The 19165-nt window shown below is 39.6% G+C and overlaps 2 protein-coding genes across 2 annotated transcripts; both read right to left on the reverse strand.

Moving 5' to 3' along the window:
• Positions 1 to 12989: 12989 nt before the first annotated feature.
• Positions 12990 to 13364, reverse strand: LOC147486464 (uncharacterized). Its single transcript, XM_086573740.1, has one exon. The coding sequence runs from the start codon at positions 13362 to 13364 to the stop codon at positions 12990 to 12992; it is 375 nt and encodes a 124-aa protein (XP_086429866.1).
• Positions 13365 to 15868: 2504 nt separating this feature from the next.
• LOC147486465 (uncharacterized) lies at positions 15869 to 16933 on the reverse strand. The gene has a single exon (XM_086573741.1). The coding sequence runs from the start codon at positions 16931 to 16933 to the stop codon at positions 15869 to 15871; it is 1065 nt and encodes a 354-aa protein (XP_086429867.1).
• Positions 16934 to 19165: the final 2232 nt, after the last annotated feature.

The following is a 19165-nucleotide window of genomic DNA, read 5'->3' on the forward strand; positions in this document are numbered from 1 at the left end:
GCTAATCGTCAAAGCAGATCACCAAAGAATATGTCACGAACAGAGCAAACTTGGCAAAGTATGCTCAGGTCGTTTATGACATAATCAGCTCGTTCAAAACATTCTCTTTAGACCACATTCCTCGAGAAGACAATAGACATACAAACATCTTGGCTTTCCTAGCCTCCAAAACACAAGAGGCATGTCCAACCACAGTCTACATTGACATTCTAGAACGACCGCTACCAAAAAAAAAAATATCAATGACTTCCATTGATTTCCGGACCTTTATCCGAAGAAGAGATCAATCAATCTTGGATAGGCACATTCCTCAAGTTCATCTTACATGGTGAGATCCCAGAAAAACAAAACATGCTCGTGCAATACAACTCCGAGCCCCAAGATACATAGTGATCAAAGGAAGACTGTTCCGCAAATCAGCAGGAGGATCCCTCCTAAGGTGCATAACTCCAAGGGAGGGAAAACTCATTTTCAACGAAATCCACAAAGGTGAATGTGGCAACCATGTAGGAGCAAGATCACTGGCACACAAAGCAATCGCCCAAATGTATTATTGGCCAGGCATGCATATCGAGGCAAAAAGTTACGTTCTTAAATGCCTCCAATATCAAACTTTTGGCCACAATCACCTAAGTCCAGCAAGGGAATTGATCAACATAGCCAGCCCATGGCCGTTCCACATGTGGGGGCTAGACATCATGGGACCGTTCATCCCACAAAAGAAATCAGGGTTCAAATACATCCTAGCAGCCACAGATTACTTCACCAAGTGGGTTGAAGCAATCCTACTAGTCCAAGTCAAGGAAGTCAACGTAATTAACTTCATCTGGACTAATATAATCACTAGATTTGGTGTACCCCACACCCTAGTCATGGACAACGGAACACAATTTGCTGGCACACAAGTCAAGGATTTTTTATAAAAATGGTGCATCACTCAAACATTTTCTACACCTAGATATGCACAAAGCAATGGCCAAGCAGAGGCCACCAACAAGGCCATCAAAGAAAACCTCCAAAAGAAGCTGGAGAGCAAGAAAAGTCAAAGTACAAATAAGTCTCCTTTCACACTTTGCTTCGGAACGGAAGCAGTGATACCATCAAAACTCACAATCACAACTACACGTTCTGACATTGTTGAATCAGGAGTCAATGACAACATCTTGGTAAAAGAAGTTGATCTCCTAGAAGAATGTAGAGAAACTGCCGCAATATCCCTAGCTTGGTACCTCCAAACAATCCAACGTTCTTACAACAAGAAGGTCGTCCCAAGATCTTTCCAAGCTGGCGACCTAGTCCTCAAAAAGACTTTAGCACCAGCCAAGCTCGACCCAACATCGGAGGGTCCCTACATTGTTGACAAAGTTGTTGGAAATGGTGCATACTGGATCAAAATCCAGCTCGGTGATAGGCTTCCCCGACCTTGGAATACATCTCTCCTCAAGCGCTTTTATCAATAAGTTTTTCTCCAAGTACATAAGTCAATATGAATGAAATCTCATCAATATTTTGAGTGCAGCTATCATTTTTGCATTACATGAGCACCTTGCATTTCACACTACGCAGCCCGACCTAAGACAATGTCAGGTCGGATATCAAAGATGGAGTTCAGAACGACTCAACAACAACAGCCACGTAATGGTTACTTTTTAATCATTTCAAATCAAGGTCCCCCAAAAGGACCTTAAACCAACTTAACACCAACACTAGGGTTAGGTATGGTTCAATTGTAATTGCCACTCAAAGGCCAATTATCAGACAAATTCAATCTAGGGGACCCCCAAAAGGACCCCAAGTCAACTTACGACCTCACAAAGGGTTTAAGATAGACTCAAATATAATGGCCACTCATAGGCTAATTATATCAATAAGTAGTTCCCCCAAAAGGAATGAATCAGGGCGTACACCTAGGTGCCAACTACGCAAATGCATCAGGTCATACTCAAACGCTCTACGACCTGTGACAAAAGACAACCTAGCAAAGCCAAGCAGTCCATCACGACTAGTACTACTCAGCATAGGTCGTCAAAAAACAAATCAGTCAAAACAAAAGCAATCACATGCATACTTCAAGCCGACTTCAACAAGTAAGTAATTTAAAATTTTCTAATTATAGAATCTTTTAGATACCGAGGCCCCCAGGTTATCCCAGGAAAACGACCTCAGTATCCCCATCAAAAATAATATTGTATCAGTATCAAAAACAAAGAGCTGTGTAAATATTGTTCAAAGACCTCCCAATCCAAGAACAAGCATAAGACGTTCAGAATCAATTCACACAAAAAGATTATCCACATTCAAAGGGTCCAAATCACCACCCTCTACAACACTAGAACTGGTAACCCGATCAACAACAACTTCAGAAACATCCAAACCAGAAGCAATAGAAGGAACAGCTGGAGCAATCGGTGGCACAACGACTTTGGCAGATGGCATATCAGATGGTTTACTAGCATCTACACCAGCATCTGCAGCAGACACTGTTGCAGCCCCACTTTCAATAGACATCTTAAGGCGTTCATACTTATCCAATGCCTCAACATAATCATCCAACAGCACGTACACATCACCACTCTCCACCGTGTCCACCAAGTTGTTATATGCAGTCCCAATTTCGTTCGTTAATGGCGAACCTGACCTCTTGCACTCATCGACCCATTCTTTGAACGTCCAAATTTGTGGAATCCAGGCGGGTTGCAACAGAGCCACTTTACCACCAAGTTGTTGCGCCTTGATCCCTCAAATACGCACCCTCCGTTCTCTCCCACTTGATGTTCACCGCGATGCATACAAGTTTGCTTGCTGACATCCAGCTCCTTCTTATAACGGTCAGAGATTAACGCCATATCCTTTAGCTTCCGATACATCGCCAGAACCTAGCAAACAAGATAACAAATACAGATATTAAAATGGATCAAAATCAACAAGACCAAAAAGGAGCAAGCTCAGAACGGAAGAATACTCACAAAACACAATGACCGTTCTATCTCCACAAAGTTCACGTCCAGGCCCTTACCATCCAGCTTGCGCCTATCCCTGGGAAGCATAATACTCTCCAACAACGCCCCACCAACCAAAGGGGACTTGAAGCTACAGTCACCATTCACAACAATTTTCAGCAACAAACTGTAGGGGTCCTCATACGTAACCATTCTATCAAGGACAACATTGTCACTCTTCTTACTTGGGTCCGTACTTTCGACCCTTGCCACCTTTCGATGCTTGCCGGCCTCACTAACTTTGTTCTTTCCATGGGCCTCAGCCACTTCAGTAGCCAAATCAATCAGGTTCATCCTCTTTAGAGGAACCCGACCTGAAGACGAACGACCTTCAACAAGATTGCAATCGGTCTTGACTTCGATCTGAGCCTTTTTTAGGCCCTTCCGACTCAACTAATTTGGAACGTTTTTTTAGATTAGGCTTCTGGAACAAAGTGGGAGCATCACCCTCCCCACCAAAGATCGCCACAGCCAGCACCACCAGCACTTCCAGCACCCGCATCTCCAGAGGAGAAGCAGTTGGATGCAGAACGATCTGCATCACCAGAGGAGAAGTTGTTGGACGCAGAGCGCCCCACATCCCCCAGCTCAGAACGTTGGGACGCCAAGCGATTTGCATCACACAACTCAGAACGTTGGGATGACAAACAATTTGCGTCACCCACCTCAAGAAGTCTGGAAGGCATCACACCTCCAGCCATCCTCACCGCCCCAGAACGGTGTTCAGCGACACATCTTAGCTCCACCAGAACGGCTGTCACCAGCACCTCCACTCCTTTTCACTCCATAAATAGGTGCTTTCTTTTGACTCTCCCTCTCCATGGCAGATTCCGAGCTAGAATCAGAAAGTTCAACCACTATCTTGCAAGCCCTAACCTTTTTCTCCAGCCTCTTACGGTTGATTTTCTTCCCACCACGCCTCTTAAAATAATGAGCAACCTCCCCCAACAAAGCTTGCTTATCCTCCATACTCAAAGAAGCAAACCTTTCAATAACACCGTTCTTCGTACGATCACGGATTGTAACCTCTACAAAAACAAACCAGACAAATCAGAGCTTCCAAATTATAATTTAAAACACACATATTACGACCTACAACTAACGACCTACCACGAGGTTGTACAACACGTTTATCAATCTCCAAACCAGGCGGGCAATATCTACATACAACCAACATCGGCTTACGCCTCCATTCCTCCTTACTCACCCCCATAATAACAGGAGACTTCCCTTTGTAAACATGAAAACTAAAGTTCACTGCACCCGACTTCCTCACAACAAAGGGCTCCGTCATATCGTTTAAACAGATGTGGTAGCCCCTGTCATTCAACAAATCTAACACATGGAGAATCCTCCAACTGTTCCCCACGAGTTGATAGGGGGCATTCCCCAAAAATTTCAAAACCTCCACAGTAAGACGGGAAAAGGATAGCCTCATCCCAGCCTTCATCTGCCCATAATAAACAACTACTCCTCCACCCCAAGGAACGTAGTCGTTAGTATACAAATTCTTCTCCCCAGCCAGATCGTACACAGACAAGTTGGATTTCACCCAACTAAACTCCTTCCTCAAAGTGGCATAACAATTCACCGATTTAGGCTTCCTCTCATCCACCGTCTCCAACGAGGAAGACGACGAAGCCTCATCACCACTACAAACCCTCTCCTTAATTTCTTCACTTACAGTTCTCTCTCTCCATTCATTAACTTCAACCTCACCACTCAAACTATCACTAGTCATAGACATTGCATAATCAAAGAAAGAAAGAAAGCTCAAATTTTTAAAAGTTGAAAGACGAACCTGATTCAAGAAGGACGAGAAGTTTTTTCTTCTTTCTTTTTCTTTTTTTCTTTTTCTTTCACTCTGGATTCTTTTTTCCTTTGGTTGAAAAGTGAACAAATAAAAAGCTTCTACAAGTCAAAAACCCCTCAACTGCCTAAACACCTCGAGACAATCAAAATATTTTGTGTTCCCAAAACCTAAATCATTACACGCCCACAAATTGCCGTAACTCCGGGCCCACGAATCCAGCCCAACAATTCTTACACATTCCCCGAAACCTAAATTCAAAACAAAACAGCTGTCAGACACGTGCTTTCAAACTTTACTTTTTAACTATTCTACTTCCATGCAACAGCTGTCCAATGAACGAGTAAACAAATAAAGGGGGATGTGTAAGTACCCTCCGTTCTACACTACAGAGCACGTGTCCACATGGCAGTACATCTTACTTTAGCTCGTCCCATAACATCAGATCATACCAATGACTCAGCATCCAGGTCGTCACCAACAACAGTTATAGCCATTCATGGAAAGATATCAACTAGCACAATCTTGGAGCTCAATCAACACCACAATCAAGGAAACATTAACTTTATAATAGCACATTAATGGCAAATCATCAAGATAGCACACAAGGTGGGTCTGCAATCCATAACGGTTCAAGCATACATCTACAAATAGAGAGAGATGAACTATGTAAGGCTTGATTCAAGTTTATCCCGAGAAACTTGATACGTAGACAACTCTTATCCCAAGAAGAGTGCAACCATTTTCTACCCAATAAATCATCAAGTCGTAGTCCCAAAATAACCAACATCTACAATGATGTTTAGCTAACTCACAAACTTCATATTGCAATGACTGGACACTGGAAGGAACATTAGGAACTAAACAACATAGACTCTTCAAAGGTAGATGACCGAGACGCCTATGCCATAAAAAGGAGAGATAGAGACTGTAAGGGCCTGTTTATGTTGATGCTGCCCAAAAGCACTTTGAAAGTAGTAGATGCCGCCTTGCTCATACCCTCCACTAATTAGTTCCTTTGTCTGCAGATCTTGAAAAACAACATGATGGAGGAAAACATGAAAGAACAATTAAGTGATTGTGTGAGACTATGAATGGATAAGAGATTAAATGGAAAATTTTGAACAAGCAAGACAGGGACAAGAGACACGTGGCGAGTTAGTTGAATGGTGCCTCGACTAAGGATATTAGCCTTAACACCATTTGCTAATGTAACATATGAGACGTTACTGGAATAATCAAGAGTAGAAAACAACTGGGGGTTCCCTGTCATATGATCAGAAGCTCTTGAGTCAATTACCCAAGAGTCGGTTCCACTAGTATGAAAATATATGTTACCTGATTCGGCTAGAGTTGTCGTGGGGGTATTGGACGAACTCGAAGGACTGGCTGGAATAGCTTGTATTCTTTTCATTAGGGCTGCCAGATCTTCTTGCACCTTTTTGAATTGAAGTCCAGATCCCTATGATCAGAAACTGTGACATTGTTAGCTTTGGACAGTGATGGTCGTCCAAATGCTTCCCAACAAAATTAGAACCATGGTTTGTGCATTCACAATAATCACATGGTGGCCAACCGCCCATACCACGACCTCCTCCACTCCCCTGGCTATGACTTCCTCCACTTCCACGACTAGTTCTACCACCTTTACCTCCACTACCTCGACCAAAGGAGAAATTATTGTTGTTGTTACTTGGAGGAACTATTAAGGCTGCACTATCAGTGGTTTTTGAAGGAGAAGTAATACGAGAAATACGAGAATAAGCTTCAGACAAAGTTGGGAGTTTTGATTCGGCTTGTACTTGAGACTTCACATGAGCAAACTCAAGACGTAGACCAGATAGGAATTTAGAGACCCCGAATTCTTCTCTTTGTTTCTGCAACTGAGTAATATCTGTAGTCAACGGATGATAAATATTTAATTCTTTCTACTTATTGCGAAGAGAATTATAATACTCAGAAATAGACATATCTCCTTGATTCAGATAAAAAATATCTTCATACAACTGAAAGATACGAGATGTATTTTGAGATTGAGAATACGATTCTTGTAGATACTCCCAGATTTCCTTAGAAGTCTTAAAAAAACGAACAATATTGCATACATTTTTTTCCATAGTATTCCACAGGAAGTTCTTAACCAAGGCATCATCTTTTGTCCAAGTCGCCTTTGATTTCTCATCTGTGGCGAGAGGTGGATCTGTAAGATGTGTTTCCTTACCTTTACCAGTGAGGTATACAATAACTGCTTCTGCCCATTGACGGTAATTGGCAACACCCTCCAATTTCACAGAAGTCATACCAACAGAGAAAACCGGCGTGTTTCCAAACTCATCGGTCTTTGGAACAACTACTTCAGACATTATAAATCAAACTTGAATATGAAGAGAGATAATTGTGCGGAAGCGAGACAATGAGTTTAACAGAAAGCAAGACTAAAACTTTAAGCTTTTAAACTTGATGTACCTCTAACCATGCTCCGATACCATGTTGTTAGTGGATGGGTTGGAGAAGGTGTTAGTAGATTGAATGAAGATGAAGAAGGATGGAGGATGGAAAACTAGGGTTAGAGTTCATTATTTACTCTACCCAAAATTCATATATATATATAGCAAAGTTTGATACAATAGAAACATGAAAATAGGAAACACATTCTGTACCTGTCATACTGATAAGAGGGAGCACACACCCTCAATAAGCCCATACACAAAGGGCGCACACACCTTATGCTTTAACACAATATGTTCACCATTTATTAATTTTGTAAGTCTCGACTCAAGTGTTTTCTTGACATACAAAAGTTTAGTTGTTAATTATATGCCATAACTACCAGATGGGCATAAGTCGAGGATTGTGTAAAGTGCCTTGAAATCTTACTCATTTATAATGCTAAAAATTAAGAAGCATGATTGATTAGGAATACCTTTATATTAAGTTCTAGACATACAACACAATTCCAAAAGCTTACATAAAAAAAGATAGAAAAAGACAATAAACTATTATAATGATCGTGGTTATTTGAAAACACACTCCATTCGAAGAACATACTCGACCTTTTGAATCTTTTGTTCAAACAGGAGACGACGTTCATCTTTTACTCCATCTTTATATTAATTTCTTCAGAGGAAATAATTAATAGACCTTGATTCTAGTTAAGGAACCCCTGGCTAAATTTAGGATTGAGTAGAGATAGAGAGAAAATCGAGATGAGAAAAGGAGAGGACTTTTTTTTTGTGGTAATAAAGAGAGAGGAATTCACGAAGAAGATTAATAGAAGTCTAAAAAACCCGGGTTTTTGTTTCCTAATCATAATCAAACTCCAAATTCTCCTAAATTGTAGGATATTAATTTTAGGAAAATTTAACTACACATATCTTGAGAAAATCAAGGCTAGTAGTTAAGCCTTTATAACTCTTCCAAAAAACTAAGCTATTTTGTATTACTAGTTTTTGAGCCCGTTCAACGAATGGGGATCGTTTTCATAATTTATTTTGTACCAAAAAGTTTTAACTATAGAATATTGTAGTGAGTTAAATTTGGATGAAAACACTACAAGTACTTGTCTCTATCATTTAGGGAGGAACTAATGTATTAAAGTAGGATATCTGTACTTGCACAAGCAATTCACATGGCATACATTATGAATTAGAAACTTAATAATAGGCTCATCTTAGGAATCTCTTAAGTGCGTTCAGGCTTGTTGGTTAGGTGATCTTAGCCTTTTTTAACGAACATGGACCATTTTCATGAACTATTATGTGCCAAAAAGTTTTAAGTGTAGAATATTGTAGTGTTTCAAATTTTGCTGTCAACACTAATACTACAACATAGTATTAATAAAAGAAAAAATAGCTCAACAAACATAATTAATTTGATTTATGACCAAACCACTGATAAATGCAAATTATTGAAAAACAGAGAGTGGTTGAGTATATTAAATTATTATGAAATTTATTAGTAACTATGCATAGCTATGAGATATGAATATTATATTGGCTTTCAATAAATTTTTGATGTGGACGGTATAAAGTATTAATAAAAGAAAAAATAGCTCAACAAACATAATTAATTTGATTTATGACCAAACCACTGATAAATGCAAATTATGGAAAAACTGAGAGTGGTTAGAGAGTGATGATGTGTACTCATGTATGTCAAAATGAGTGACTTTGCCTTATGAATTCTTGTGTCAATGACAATTAACACAATATTTATCATAGAACATTTTCAATCATGTATTTATGAGTCCCTCATGTTTGTGCTTTATACAAAATTAGAAATCATGCGCGTCTAGTAATAGGATTCCTCCAAGTTCATTTGGTTACATGTAAAAATAGCACATGAAAAATCAATAAAGTTGGTTGAACAACCGGTTGTATTGTGGATGAGATATAAAGTTTTCATGTTTATAGTATAATTAATATGTTTATAGTACAATTAATATCTTTTGGTGTATTTATTTTTTTATTTAATTTTTTCAGCTGAATAGATTTTGGATGCTCTGTGGTACGAAGCTTTTGATGGTGACTTTGGACGCTTTCATTTTGGTGACGTTCGCCTCTTGTATGTCTTAAGTTGGGGGGTTAAATAGGAACTTGTATGGTTTGATTTTGCTATAAAGTTCTTCCGGCAGACTTGTATCTTTTGGTAGTTATGATTTTTTTTTTTTCTTTTGTTAGTCTTTGACTTCATAGTCTAGTAATTGTATTATGACTATTTCTGTAATATCTATATTGTAATGAAACTATATTGCAGTGATGATTAATCAATATATTTTGTTTACTTTGTTGGTCTGTTTATGTTTGAATTTTTTTTTTTGAATGAGTTGGATACAATTTTTTTTCCTTTGAAAATGTCTCTATCAATCCTTGTGTTTTGATTTTTGTGAATCAAATTATTCTCATTACCATTTTTTTCTTGTTACTACAACTGCAATTATCCCAACTAAGAAAGCAGCAGCTGCTATTGGCGGCGAATTAACTACTAAAGGAGTTTTGTTTTTTTTGTTGGAAAAAAAGTGATAGATCAAGTGGCTGAGCTTTCCCATTTATCTTATATTATTCTTTGAATGTTTTCATCAGTCAGATTTTTTATATTCTTTGAATGTGTTGGAATCCATTGTATTATGCTTCTTGTGGAGGTTATTCGCAACGTCGTGTAAGGCATGGGACATTGTTATAAATTGTTAAGAGAAGATATGAAGTTGTGGATAAATAGAGTATTCACAGCTGTTATATCCGATGAGCATTTTTGGTTCATGAATGTCGTACCTACTGAAGCTAAGGTCAATACCTTGGGAGTCATCTACGAACGTGGATTAATTAGAACATACCAAAGCTGGTTAGCTTTTTCTTTACTTAACTACTAAAATTTATATTCAAGTGTTATTTTGTTGATTAATTGCAGATGTTTCACCCCTTGAGGTGTGAGTCTATGTCTACTTATCCTAGAACGTATTATTTCATACATGCTGATTTAGTGTTTAGTCTCTATGGTATGTATGTATTAGTCTACTTATCCTAGAACGTATGATTTCATACATGTGATTTAGTGTAGGGGGAAGGTTTTGGTTTCGCTCCATCCATGTTATTGCCAGTCTGCCACATCATATAATTTCTCCCCCTTAAACTTAGATTTAAGGTTTCGCTCCATCCATGTTATTAAAGCATTTCAAATTTAAATCTAAATGAATTAATTGTAGCTTTTAATTTGTAATTTTTTTTCGCTCATATTATTATCTTTAGGAATGTTATTTAAGATTATTTTAACACAAAAGTGATATGAAATTAAAAGTAGGGGCTTCCATAAGAATAAGTGGAAAATTGAAAAGAAAATACTCGAAACTTGTAGCGCGCTTGTGCTATACTGTTTTATAAATTTTGGTATATCAATAAAATACAATATGAAAAACAAGATGAATACTAGGGAGAGCTTGTCACTTTTGGTAATGCTCTACACCTATCGACACGTGAAAAGAGGATTTTAGCCCAATAATAATAATAATGATCATGTACACTATACATATTTTGGTAGGGAAAAATATATTCCTAAATTATATCAAATAGCATCACTCCTTACCCGAATAATTAGCTCTAAAAACCAATGTAATATTAATTGCTTATTAGTAATCCATTGCCATAAAATGATAAACTCTAATAAAAAATCTAAATCCAAAATAAACTTTTTATGTTTTTAATTATTTCACTACAAGACCGATATACTTGTATTTAAATATTACAAAAGGTCCGCCTAGTTAAAATTGTAAGAAAAAAGTATTTTACCCAGAATATAGATGGGTCATTTTATTGGGCATGACCACTTCAATCTTTTTTATTCTCGGAAAACAAAAAGACCACCTCATTCTTATTTGAGTTCTAGAATAGTTCTTTACAATACCTTGCAAGTTGTTAACATTCAAATTTCTTTTAAATTAAAAATTAAATTACCAAAATGAACCATATATGGCTATAAATAAACATTACAAATTCTAACTTGCAATAATTATGTAAATTAAGAATTTTTTTTAACTAATTACCAAAATAAACAATTCTCTTTCTCTTGAGCAAATGTAGTAGGTATAACCTCTTATGTTACCACATGTAAAAAACAAAAAAATCTATCTAGACTCCCTTAATAACTCCATAGGGACACTCTATATCTTACATAACATTCAAATTATATTTCTCTTTTCAAAAAAAAAAACAAAACAAAAACAAAAATAGAAACTAATATATAACTAATAACTCAAAATAGTAACAAAAAACTTGTCTATATTTGCACAAACAAATTAAATAAAAATATAATTAAATTTGGGACAAAAATATAACAAATCACCTCTCTCTCTCTCTCTCTAGAAAAATGGTCCATATATATAATGTATATAAATATGTCAAAAAATAGGATAATTTGTTTCAGCACTTGGGCACCCAATTCAACTTTTTTTTGGGTATTGAGGTTTTTTTTTCTTTCTTTATTATTATTATTATTTTTTAAATACAGGTAATTTGTTTTATTTGTTACTATTTTTTGTTTTAGTTATTTCATTAGGTAAGTTATTTGTTATTAATATTCTATGTTTGTTTTTTGAGTTTTGGAAAGAGAAAATAAGTTTTGGATGTCAAGTAGGAAATGGAGTCCCAAATGAGTTATTGATGGAGGTCTGAGTACATAGAACTACTTTAGGGGAAAAAACATGTCAATGAATCATAAATATTTGGATAATTACCAATTTAGAGAACATGTTAGTTGCAACACAATTTTCCTCACTTTTTCTCCTATAAAATAATGTCCAAACCACTGCTACTCAAACACACCAAGAAGTCAATAATTGATGCCTTACAAGAAAAATAGATAGAGAAGGATTCCTTTAAGTTGGTTTCATATTAGTTATTTTGTTTGTTGCTAATAGGCCTATTCTCGTCTTCCTCATGTCGGCCTACACCGCATTCGCAGTTTCTAGTTAGTCACACGCATAACAACCACCACCATAACTAATTCCAAGGCTATAAACCAAGAATACACTAAAAATCAAAGGTACCCACTAACATTCCAATCATCATAAAAAACAATTATTAGCTTAAAAACTGAATAGTCACAATGTGAAGATACATCAAAATATTTATAATTTGTACTTTTAAAACCAACTATTTTCTAGATTTCCTCATCAAATTCATTTACCAAAAATCAATCTGATTTGTTGGTCAACTACTAGCTAGGCCTTTCTGGACATGAATTTTGGGTAGGATGTCACTGCCCTGCTATTGATAACCAATAACACAATGTACAACAATACTTTCGTATGGCTCGCATCGTCTTCTATGCAACACTTCATGATAAATCAGGTTATGAAAGTGCATTTTGCTCTTGATGAATGAAACTAAAGCCTAGGTTAAATATTATCTTAAACATTTATTCATGAAAGAAATGTTGAAGAATAACCACGTTACAGACTTTTATAGAACCTCCAACTTTTTAAATCAAAATCAAGCAAGTATCAGAAGCTCAAACCCCTTTCTACACATAAATATTCTATTTTGTTAAAAAAAAAAAAAAGATTCATACATAAATAACCAACACAAACATCAAACATTTCATTACTTACTTTTTTTTTTTCACGCAAATAAGGAGTTTTATTAGAAAGAAAAGGAAAGAAAATGAGGTACATCATTTTACAACCGAAGTTACTCAAACCTATAATAAGTCCTAAAAGGACTTTCTATACTGGTTACAAAGTCAGGCCTACTCAATCCCCATGAAATGGTTCCTAAAGGCATTGAAGAGCCCTTCCTGGCTGCTGAGTCAGCTCCAAAATTGCCCTCTCTCCAGATATGTGAGACTTTAAGCTCTTGTAAGTTCTTGGTTGCATGCTTCCAACGGGCTCTAAGTGACCATGGTATGTCGTTCCCTGAGAATGCCGTGACCGCCGCCTGTGAGTCCGCCTCTATCCATATTCTTTTCCAGTTCATATCTTTAGCTTTCTCTGCTGCGTGGACAATAGCTATGCACTCAGCTTGAAAAGAGGTAACTTCACCGAGCCCAATTGCTAGAACCCCCATGATTGCTAAGTCCTTGTTTCTGAAAATTACGCCAGCACCCCCTCTAGTTGGGACGCCAAGAACTGACCCGTCACTGTTGCATTTGATGACCGAGCCCAGTGGTGGATACCAATGTACTTCTTTGATACCTTGGGGTGGGGTGCCTTTGCTCTTCACTTGGAGTCTGCTGAGAATTCGGAGGTCCTAGACACCATTGTACATTCTGCCCTTGGAAAGCAGATGTGTCTCTCTAATTCCCTGCATTATAGACTTCCTCATATGACTAAAGTTAATTGGAAGATCATCAAAGTGGATTTTGTTGCGAGTTTTCCAGATTTGTACCATAAGGTGAACCACAGCCGCATTCCAGAGGTCTTGGATAATGGGGTTTCGACCTTTGGCGAGCCCTATAAGGGTCATGAAAGTGAATTGATGGGTTGCCATTCAAACAGACCAACAACCCAAACCCATAGCTCTTTAGTTGTTGTGCAGTCCCATAGCATGTGCTGGACCGACTCCTCTTCTTGGTGGCAGAAGTGACACCTCGAGACCAGTTTAACCCCAGTTTTCCTGATGCGGTCATCTGTTGGGACAGCCTTCCTGATGAGCTTCCAAGCTAGACTAGCAGCTCGCGGATGAATGTGTGGTGCCCAGACCCTCCTGTGCCATGTGATTTTAGATTTCTTCTTTCTAGTCATGTCGAAAGCCGATCGAACAGAGAAATTTCCACCTGTTTCAGGTTTCCATATCCTTAAGTCCTCTTCCCCACTTGGGGGTGGTAGACTTGAGAGGTCCATCCCGAGCCTATTGAACACGTTGCTGACTGAGCTGGGAATGCGCCAGGAGTTGCCTTCAATGATATCCGCTACAGTAGCTTTGAAACCCGACCAGTTTACTTGTGGCATTAGCTCCATGATGGATTGTCCAGCCCAATTATCCCTCCACAAATCCACACTTTGTCCATTGCCGATGACCCAGCCAATGTAGGATTTGATGTCTTGGAGTGCAGCCTTTAGCCCCGGCCAAACTGAAGAGGGCTTATGGTAAGTGAGAATACTTCCGTTCTTCTTCTTGAACTTAGTGGTCATGAACTTGCTCCAGTCATCTTGCTTACACAGAAAGCTCCAAGCCAGTTTGAAGAGCAATGCTTTGTTCAGTTCTTCCAGCCTTTTGATGCCTAGCCCTCCCTCGTCTTTGGGTTTGCAGACATCCTCCCACTTTAGAGTGACTGCTTTCCTTTTTGTGGGATCTCCCGACCATATGAAGTTCCGAATGGCCTCATTTCCTTCTTTCGTGCTCTTTGCCGGCCATTTATACACTGCCATGTTATGTATTGGCATGCTTGAAAGGATTGATTGGGCTATCACAATTCTTCCCTGGAAAGAAAGCATTCTGCCAGCCCATCCGGATGCTTTCTTTTTTATTTTATCCACTAAGGATTGAGTGAGTCTTCTAGTAACTTTCCCCTTGAAGAGTGGCACACCCAAATATGATTCCGGCAACTCCCCCTCTTTGATGCTAAGGAATTCCTCCATTTTCCTTTTCCTAGCAACCGTCATGCTACCCATGTAAAGCTTGCTTTTGTCAGTATTAAAAAATTGCCCCGCAGCTTGTTGATAAGACTTGAGTCCAGACCATAGTCTTCTAAGTCCACGCATGCCGCCATTCGCAAAGAGGAATAAATCATCTGCGAAAAGGAGGTGGGTAGGTCCATGAGTGTTGCCTACCTCGACCATATGCTTGACCTGCCCAGAGCTGAACATGTGGTTTATGCTTCGGCTGAGCACATCTTCGGCCAAATCGAACAGAAAGGGGGACAGTGGATCTCCCTGACGTAGCCCTCTGTGTGCAGCAAAAAACCCACAAGGACCTCCATTTATCATCACCGAAATCATAGCACTATTTAGGATCTTGGAGATCCAGTCACACCAAGTCTTGGAGAAGCCGAACCTTTGCATAACTAGAATAAGGAATTCCCAGCTCAAAGTGTCAAAAGCTTGTGCAATATCGAGCTTTAGACTGATGTTGCCACCTCTCCGCTTGTGGTCCAGTTCATTAATCATTTCTGAGGCGAGACAGATGCCTGTGTTACTATTTCTGCCTTTGATGAAGCCAAGCTGCTCACTACTAATCAGCTTATTTGCCATGAGGTTAGTTCTTAATGACAAAATCTTAGTGATAATTTTAAAAAAGAAATTGCTGAGACATATTGGGCGGTAATGATTAACAACTTGAGCATGCTTGATCTTAGGGATAAGAACTAGGAAGTTGGAATTCATACCCTTTGGGAGCTTGGTATCCCTGAAGAAGGAAATAATTGCCTTGGAAACATCTAGACCCACAATGCTCCAAAAAGTTTGAAAAAATATTCCTTGGAACCCATCTGGCCCAGGTGAGCTGCTAGAATCCATGCTAAACACAGCGTCTTTCACTTATGCTTCTGTCGGGAGATTAGTGAGCATTGCATTCTCGTCTTCCGATATGAGCTTGGGTATCAGATCTAGAAGTTGTTCATTGTATTGAACCTATTGTGCCTGGTACTTGCTTTGGAAGGTTGAGACCACATGTTGCTTAATCTCATGTTGTTGTTTCAGAATAGTACCATCGCCTTTCTTGATCTCCATAATCAAAGAATTGTTCAACCTCAGCTTGTGGATTGCATGGAAGTAAGAAGTATTTCTGTCCCCTTCAAAAGTTTCCTTGATTCTTGCTTTCTGTCTCCATTGCTCGGATTCCAAGTCCATCAGCTTGCTGAGTTCATGTTCCTTTGCAGTTTCACTGTGCTGTAGAGCTACATTAAAGGGGTGCTCTTCTTGTTCCCGCAGGACCTGCTCCAGTTCTGCCTCTGCTTGCTCTCTCCTTATTTTTAGATTCCCAAACACTTCCCAGCTCCACTGTTTGAGTGCCAACTTGAGTCGTTTCAGCTTTTTCATCACTTTTCTTATTGGAACATCCTCTAAAGGTTCTTCCCAGCTCTGCTTTACAACTTCTTTCAGCCCTTCATGATTGATCCAAATCCTCTTGAACCGGAAAGGAATGTTTGTGGGTTTAGGGATGGAGGTGAGCCAGCCAACCACCGGCGAGTGATCTGAGAATTTTCTTTTCAGAATTTTGCTCTTCCACCCCGCTGCTGCCTCCATCCATTGTTGATTCACTAGCATTCTGTCAATCTTCTGAAGCATTCTTCTCTCCCCTATTCTCTTGTTGCACCAAGAGAACTTGTAGCCAAGGTTAGTGGAGTCAAGCAAAGCATTCTTATTAATGAATTCGACGAATTCATTGACCGCCAATTGGCATGGTGAGCATCCTCCTTTTCTTTCTGTTGCCGTGGTAACAATATTGAAATCGCCAGCCACTACCCAGGCCCCTACATTTATTCCCAGAGTATTCAGTTCATCCCAGAGGGCTCTCCGCTGAACATAAGGAGATCTTGCATGCACCAGTGAAACAGTGGCCTCCCCGACCTTGACCGTAATCTGTTGATGCGACAAACCCAAAAGACTAACATTCAGACCCTTCCTCCAAAAGACCCAGATATTCCCGGTTCTGTTAGGTATGTTATTATGCAGAAAGTAGTCATTAAACCCCATCCTACACAGAAACTCCGGAGTCGTGGGGGGTGGTTCGATAAGTGGTTCTACTAGACACAGTATGTCTGGCTTATGCGAAGCTATGATGTCTTTGAGGTAAGTGATAGATTTCTCTTTTTTCACTCCCCTTATATTCCAGAAGCTTATATTCATTGAGAAAGGTTTGAGGCTACTCTTGCCCTGGTGGAAGGAGGGGGAAGCCGCTGCTCCATCCATTTGGACTTGCTATACTTTTTCTTAGGAGTTTGCCATTCTCCTTCCTTTGCTGTGCTTTCCTCATCTGACTCCTCTGCCATGTCCGCCCAGCTAGTCTGCCTTAACAGGGTTTCAGCTTCAGCAAGGACTTGAAACTTGTTCTGCGATGCTTGGAGGTCTTCTTGCTGCTCATTGGGAATAGCCGAGTGCCTTTGTAGCGGAATTACAAACTCTGGAGAGTTATACATCGCAAGTGTTGTGACCTCTCCTTCCTGAATTGGGCTAGACTGTCCCTCACTCAGTGGATCAGGCAATTTGTCCCTCTCCGCATTCTCCTGACCCACCCGATTGGCCTCAGCGGTAGCAGCTGCTGCCTTCAATGAAGTAGCGTCATTATAGGCCCTGTCGTTGTTGTCCACTAACTCCGAGCTTGTGTCATGGAAGACCTCGCTGTTTTCGGGGTTATTGTTGTGCATGCCTTGAGAATCCTTTGTGCCGCTGGGACCAGCGAGTGTATCCTTGTTCCTGTTTCTCCTTTTATTTCTGTTTTTCCTTTCCTCGGAAGTTCTTCGCTATGCTCCGAGTTTGCAGTTTCCTTGCTTGTGCTTTTGGTGGGGTTGTGACTTCCTTCTTTCTCCCTGCTGCGTCGCATGACTGAGCATTCGGCCATGATGTGCCCTACCACTTTGCAATGGGGGAAGAATTTGGGCAGTTTTCCTACATCCACATCTTGCAAAAAGGTTTTTCCTTCCTCCTCCTCTACTTTAAACTGCTGTGGGATTGGTTTGGCCAGATCGATCTCAATCAAAACCGATGCATAGAAGCCAAAGTCCCTGTTCAATGTATATTTATCCACCCCCACTGGAGACCCCAGGGCTCTGCCCATGGACATGAGGATCTCGTATTCCCAATATTGCTGGCCGAGCTTTGGGAACTTTACCCAAACAAATGCCGTGGAGGATCGTTGGCTAGCTGGATCAAAGTCCGGTGTCCATCTAGTGAGTCGCAGAATTTGCTCTCCAAACCTCCATGGTCCTCCTCCCAGAATGCTCCTTAAATCTTCTTCACATACCAGCCTTATCATGAAGTATCCCTTCCCCAATGGCACGAGTTTCCAATCCCCTTTTGGCTTCCACAGGTCGAGTGCAATTTTTTTAACTTCTTCAAGCTTGATTTTGTTAAAATCTAATCTTCCAATGAGGCTGAATTGGCAGTACCGTCTCCCTCTTTCAACTGCTTGCTTAGCTAAGCGGATTGACGGCATGTTGCCTTTCATTTCTGGTCTTGGGAGGTTAGTAACATTTATTTGGTGTGGCTGGTCTCTGCGTACCTTGTCCGCAAAGGAGACTAAGTTAGCAGAGCGCATTTCATTCCGGTTCGTATGGGCTGCAGTGGTAGTACTAATCGTTGGTAGTGTTGCGTCTTTTCCTGTGTTCACTTCTTTCCCAGCTTGGATATTATCTTGTGTAGCCTTACAAGGGTTTTCAGCTCATAGAGATCCATGATATAGTGTTTCTTTTCTCAGCGCAGTGAGAGTGGGAGAATCAGCTAACCAGACCTTTCAGAACTCACACTGTTAATCAATGGAGGATTTTACCTGAAAGGGAAGGAAGTATGAGTTTTGAGAAGATAAGTCACGCTCACCTAACTTTTTTAACTAAAAGCGGCAAATTTGTGATGCACTGGATCATAAAATACCGAGTTAGAGTACTCTTAAGTTACTCCTTTTCTCAAACTTGATTGATAACTATCTTCCCTAAACAAGTGCTTCCTTTGGCCATTTTGGACTCTACTCGTGGTCTAACATATGAAAAACCGGTAACAAATTAAATATATTCGGGGGAATTCAAAAATCCCCTACTGGGTCTGCAAGAACGATGCATGACTTAAGGCTATCATTTAGGTCTTTGTTAAAACCAGAGAGAGGTGTTTCTGCTTCTTCAGCCATTGATGCAGGTGTAATGTGTGGTATTCTAGATAGGCGTGTGCGTTGACGTTTACAATAGAGCAAGTTAGATGATTTTCTCTTACCAGACC

Source organism: Coptis chinensis, chromosome 7, assembly GCF_015680905.1.
Source record: "Coptis chinensis isolate HL-2020 chromosome 7, ASM1568090v1, whole genome shotgun sequence".
Lineage (NCBI taxonomy): Eukaryota > Viridiplantae > Streptophyta > Magnoliopsida > Ranunculales > Ranunculaceae > Coptis > Coptis chinensis.

Bases quoted from the DNA above. Each gene is read 5' to 3' on its own strand.
- LOC147486464 (XM_086573740.1), bottom strand. From the start codon at position 13,364: ATGGGGGTTCTAGCAATTGGGCTCGGTGAAGTTACCTCTTTTCAAGCT.
- LOC147486465 (XM_086573741.1), bottom strand. From the start codon at position 16,933: ATGGGGTTTAATGACTACTTTCTGCATAATAACATACCTAACAGAACC.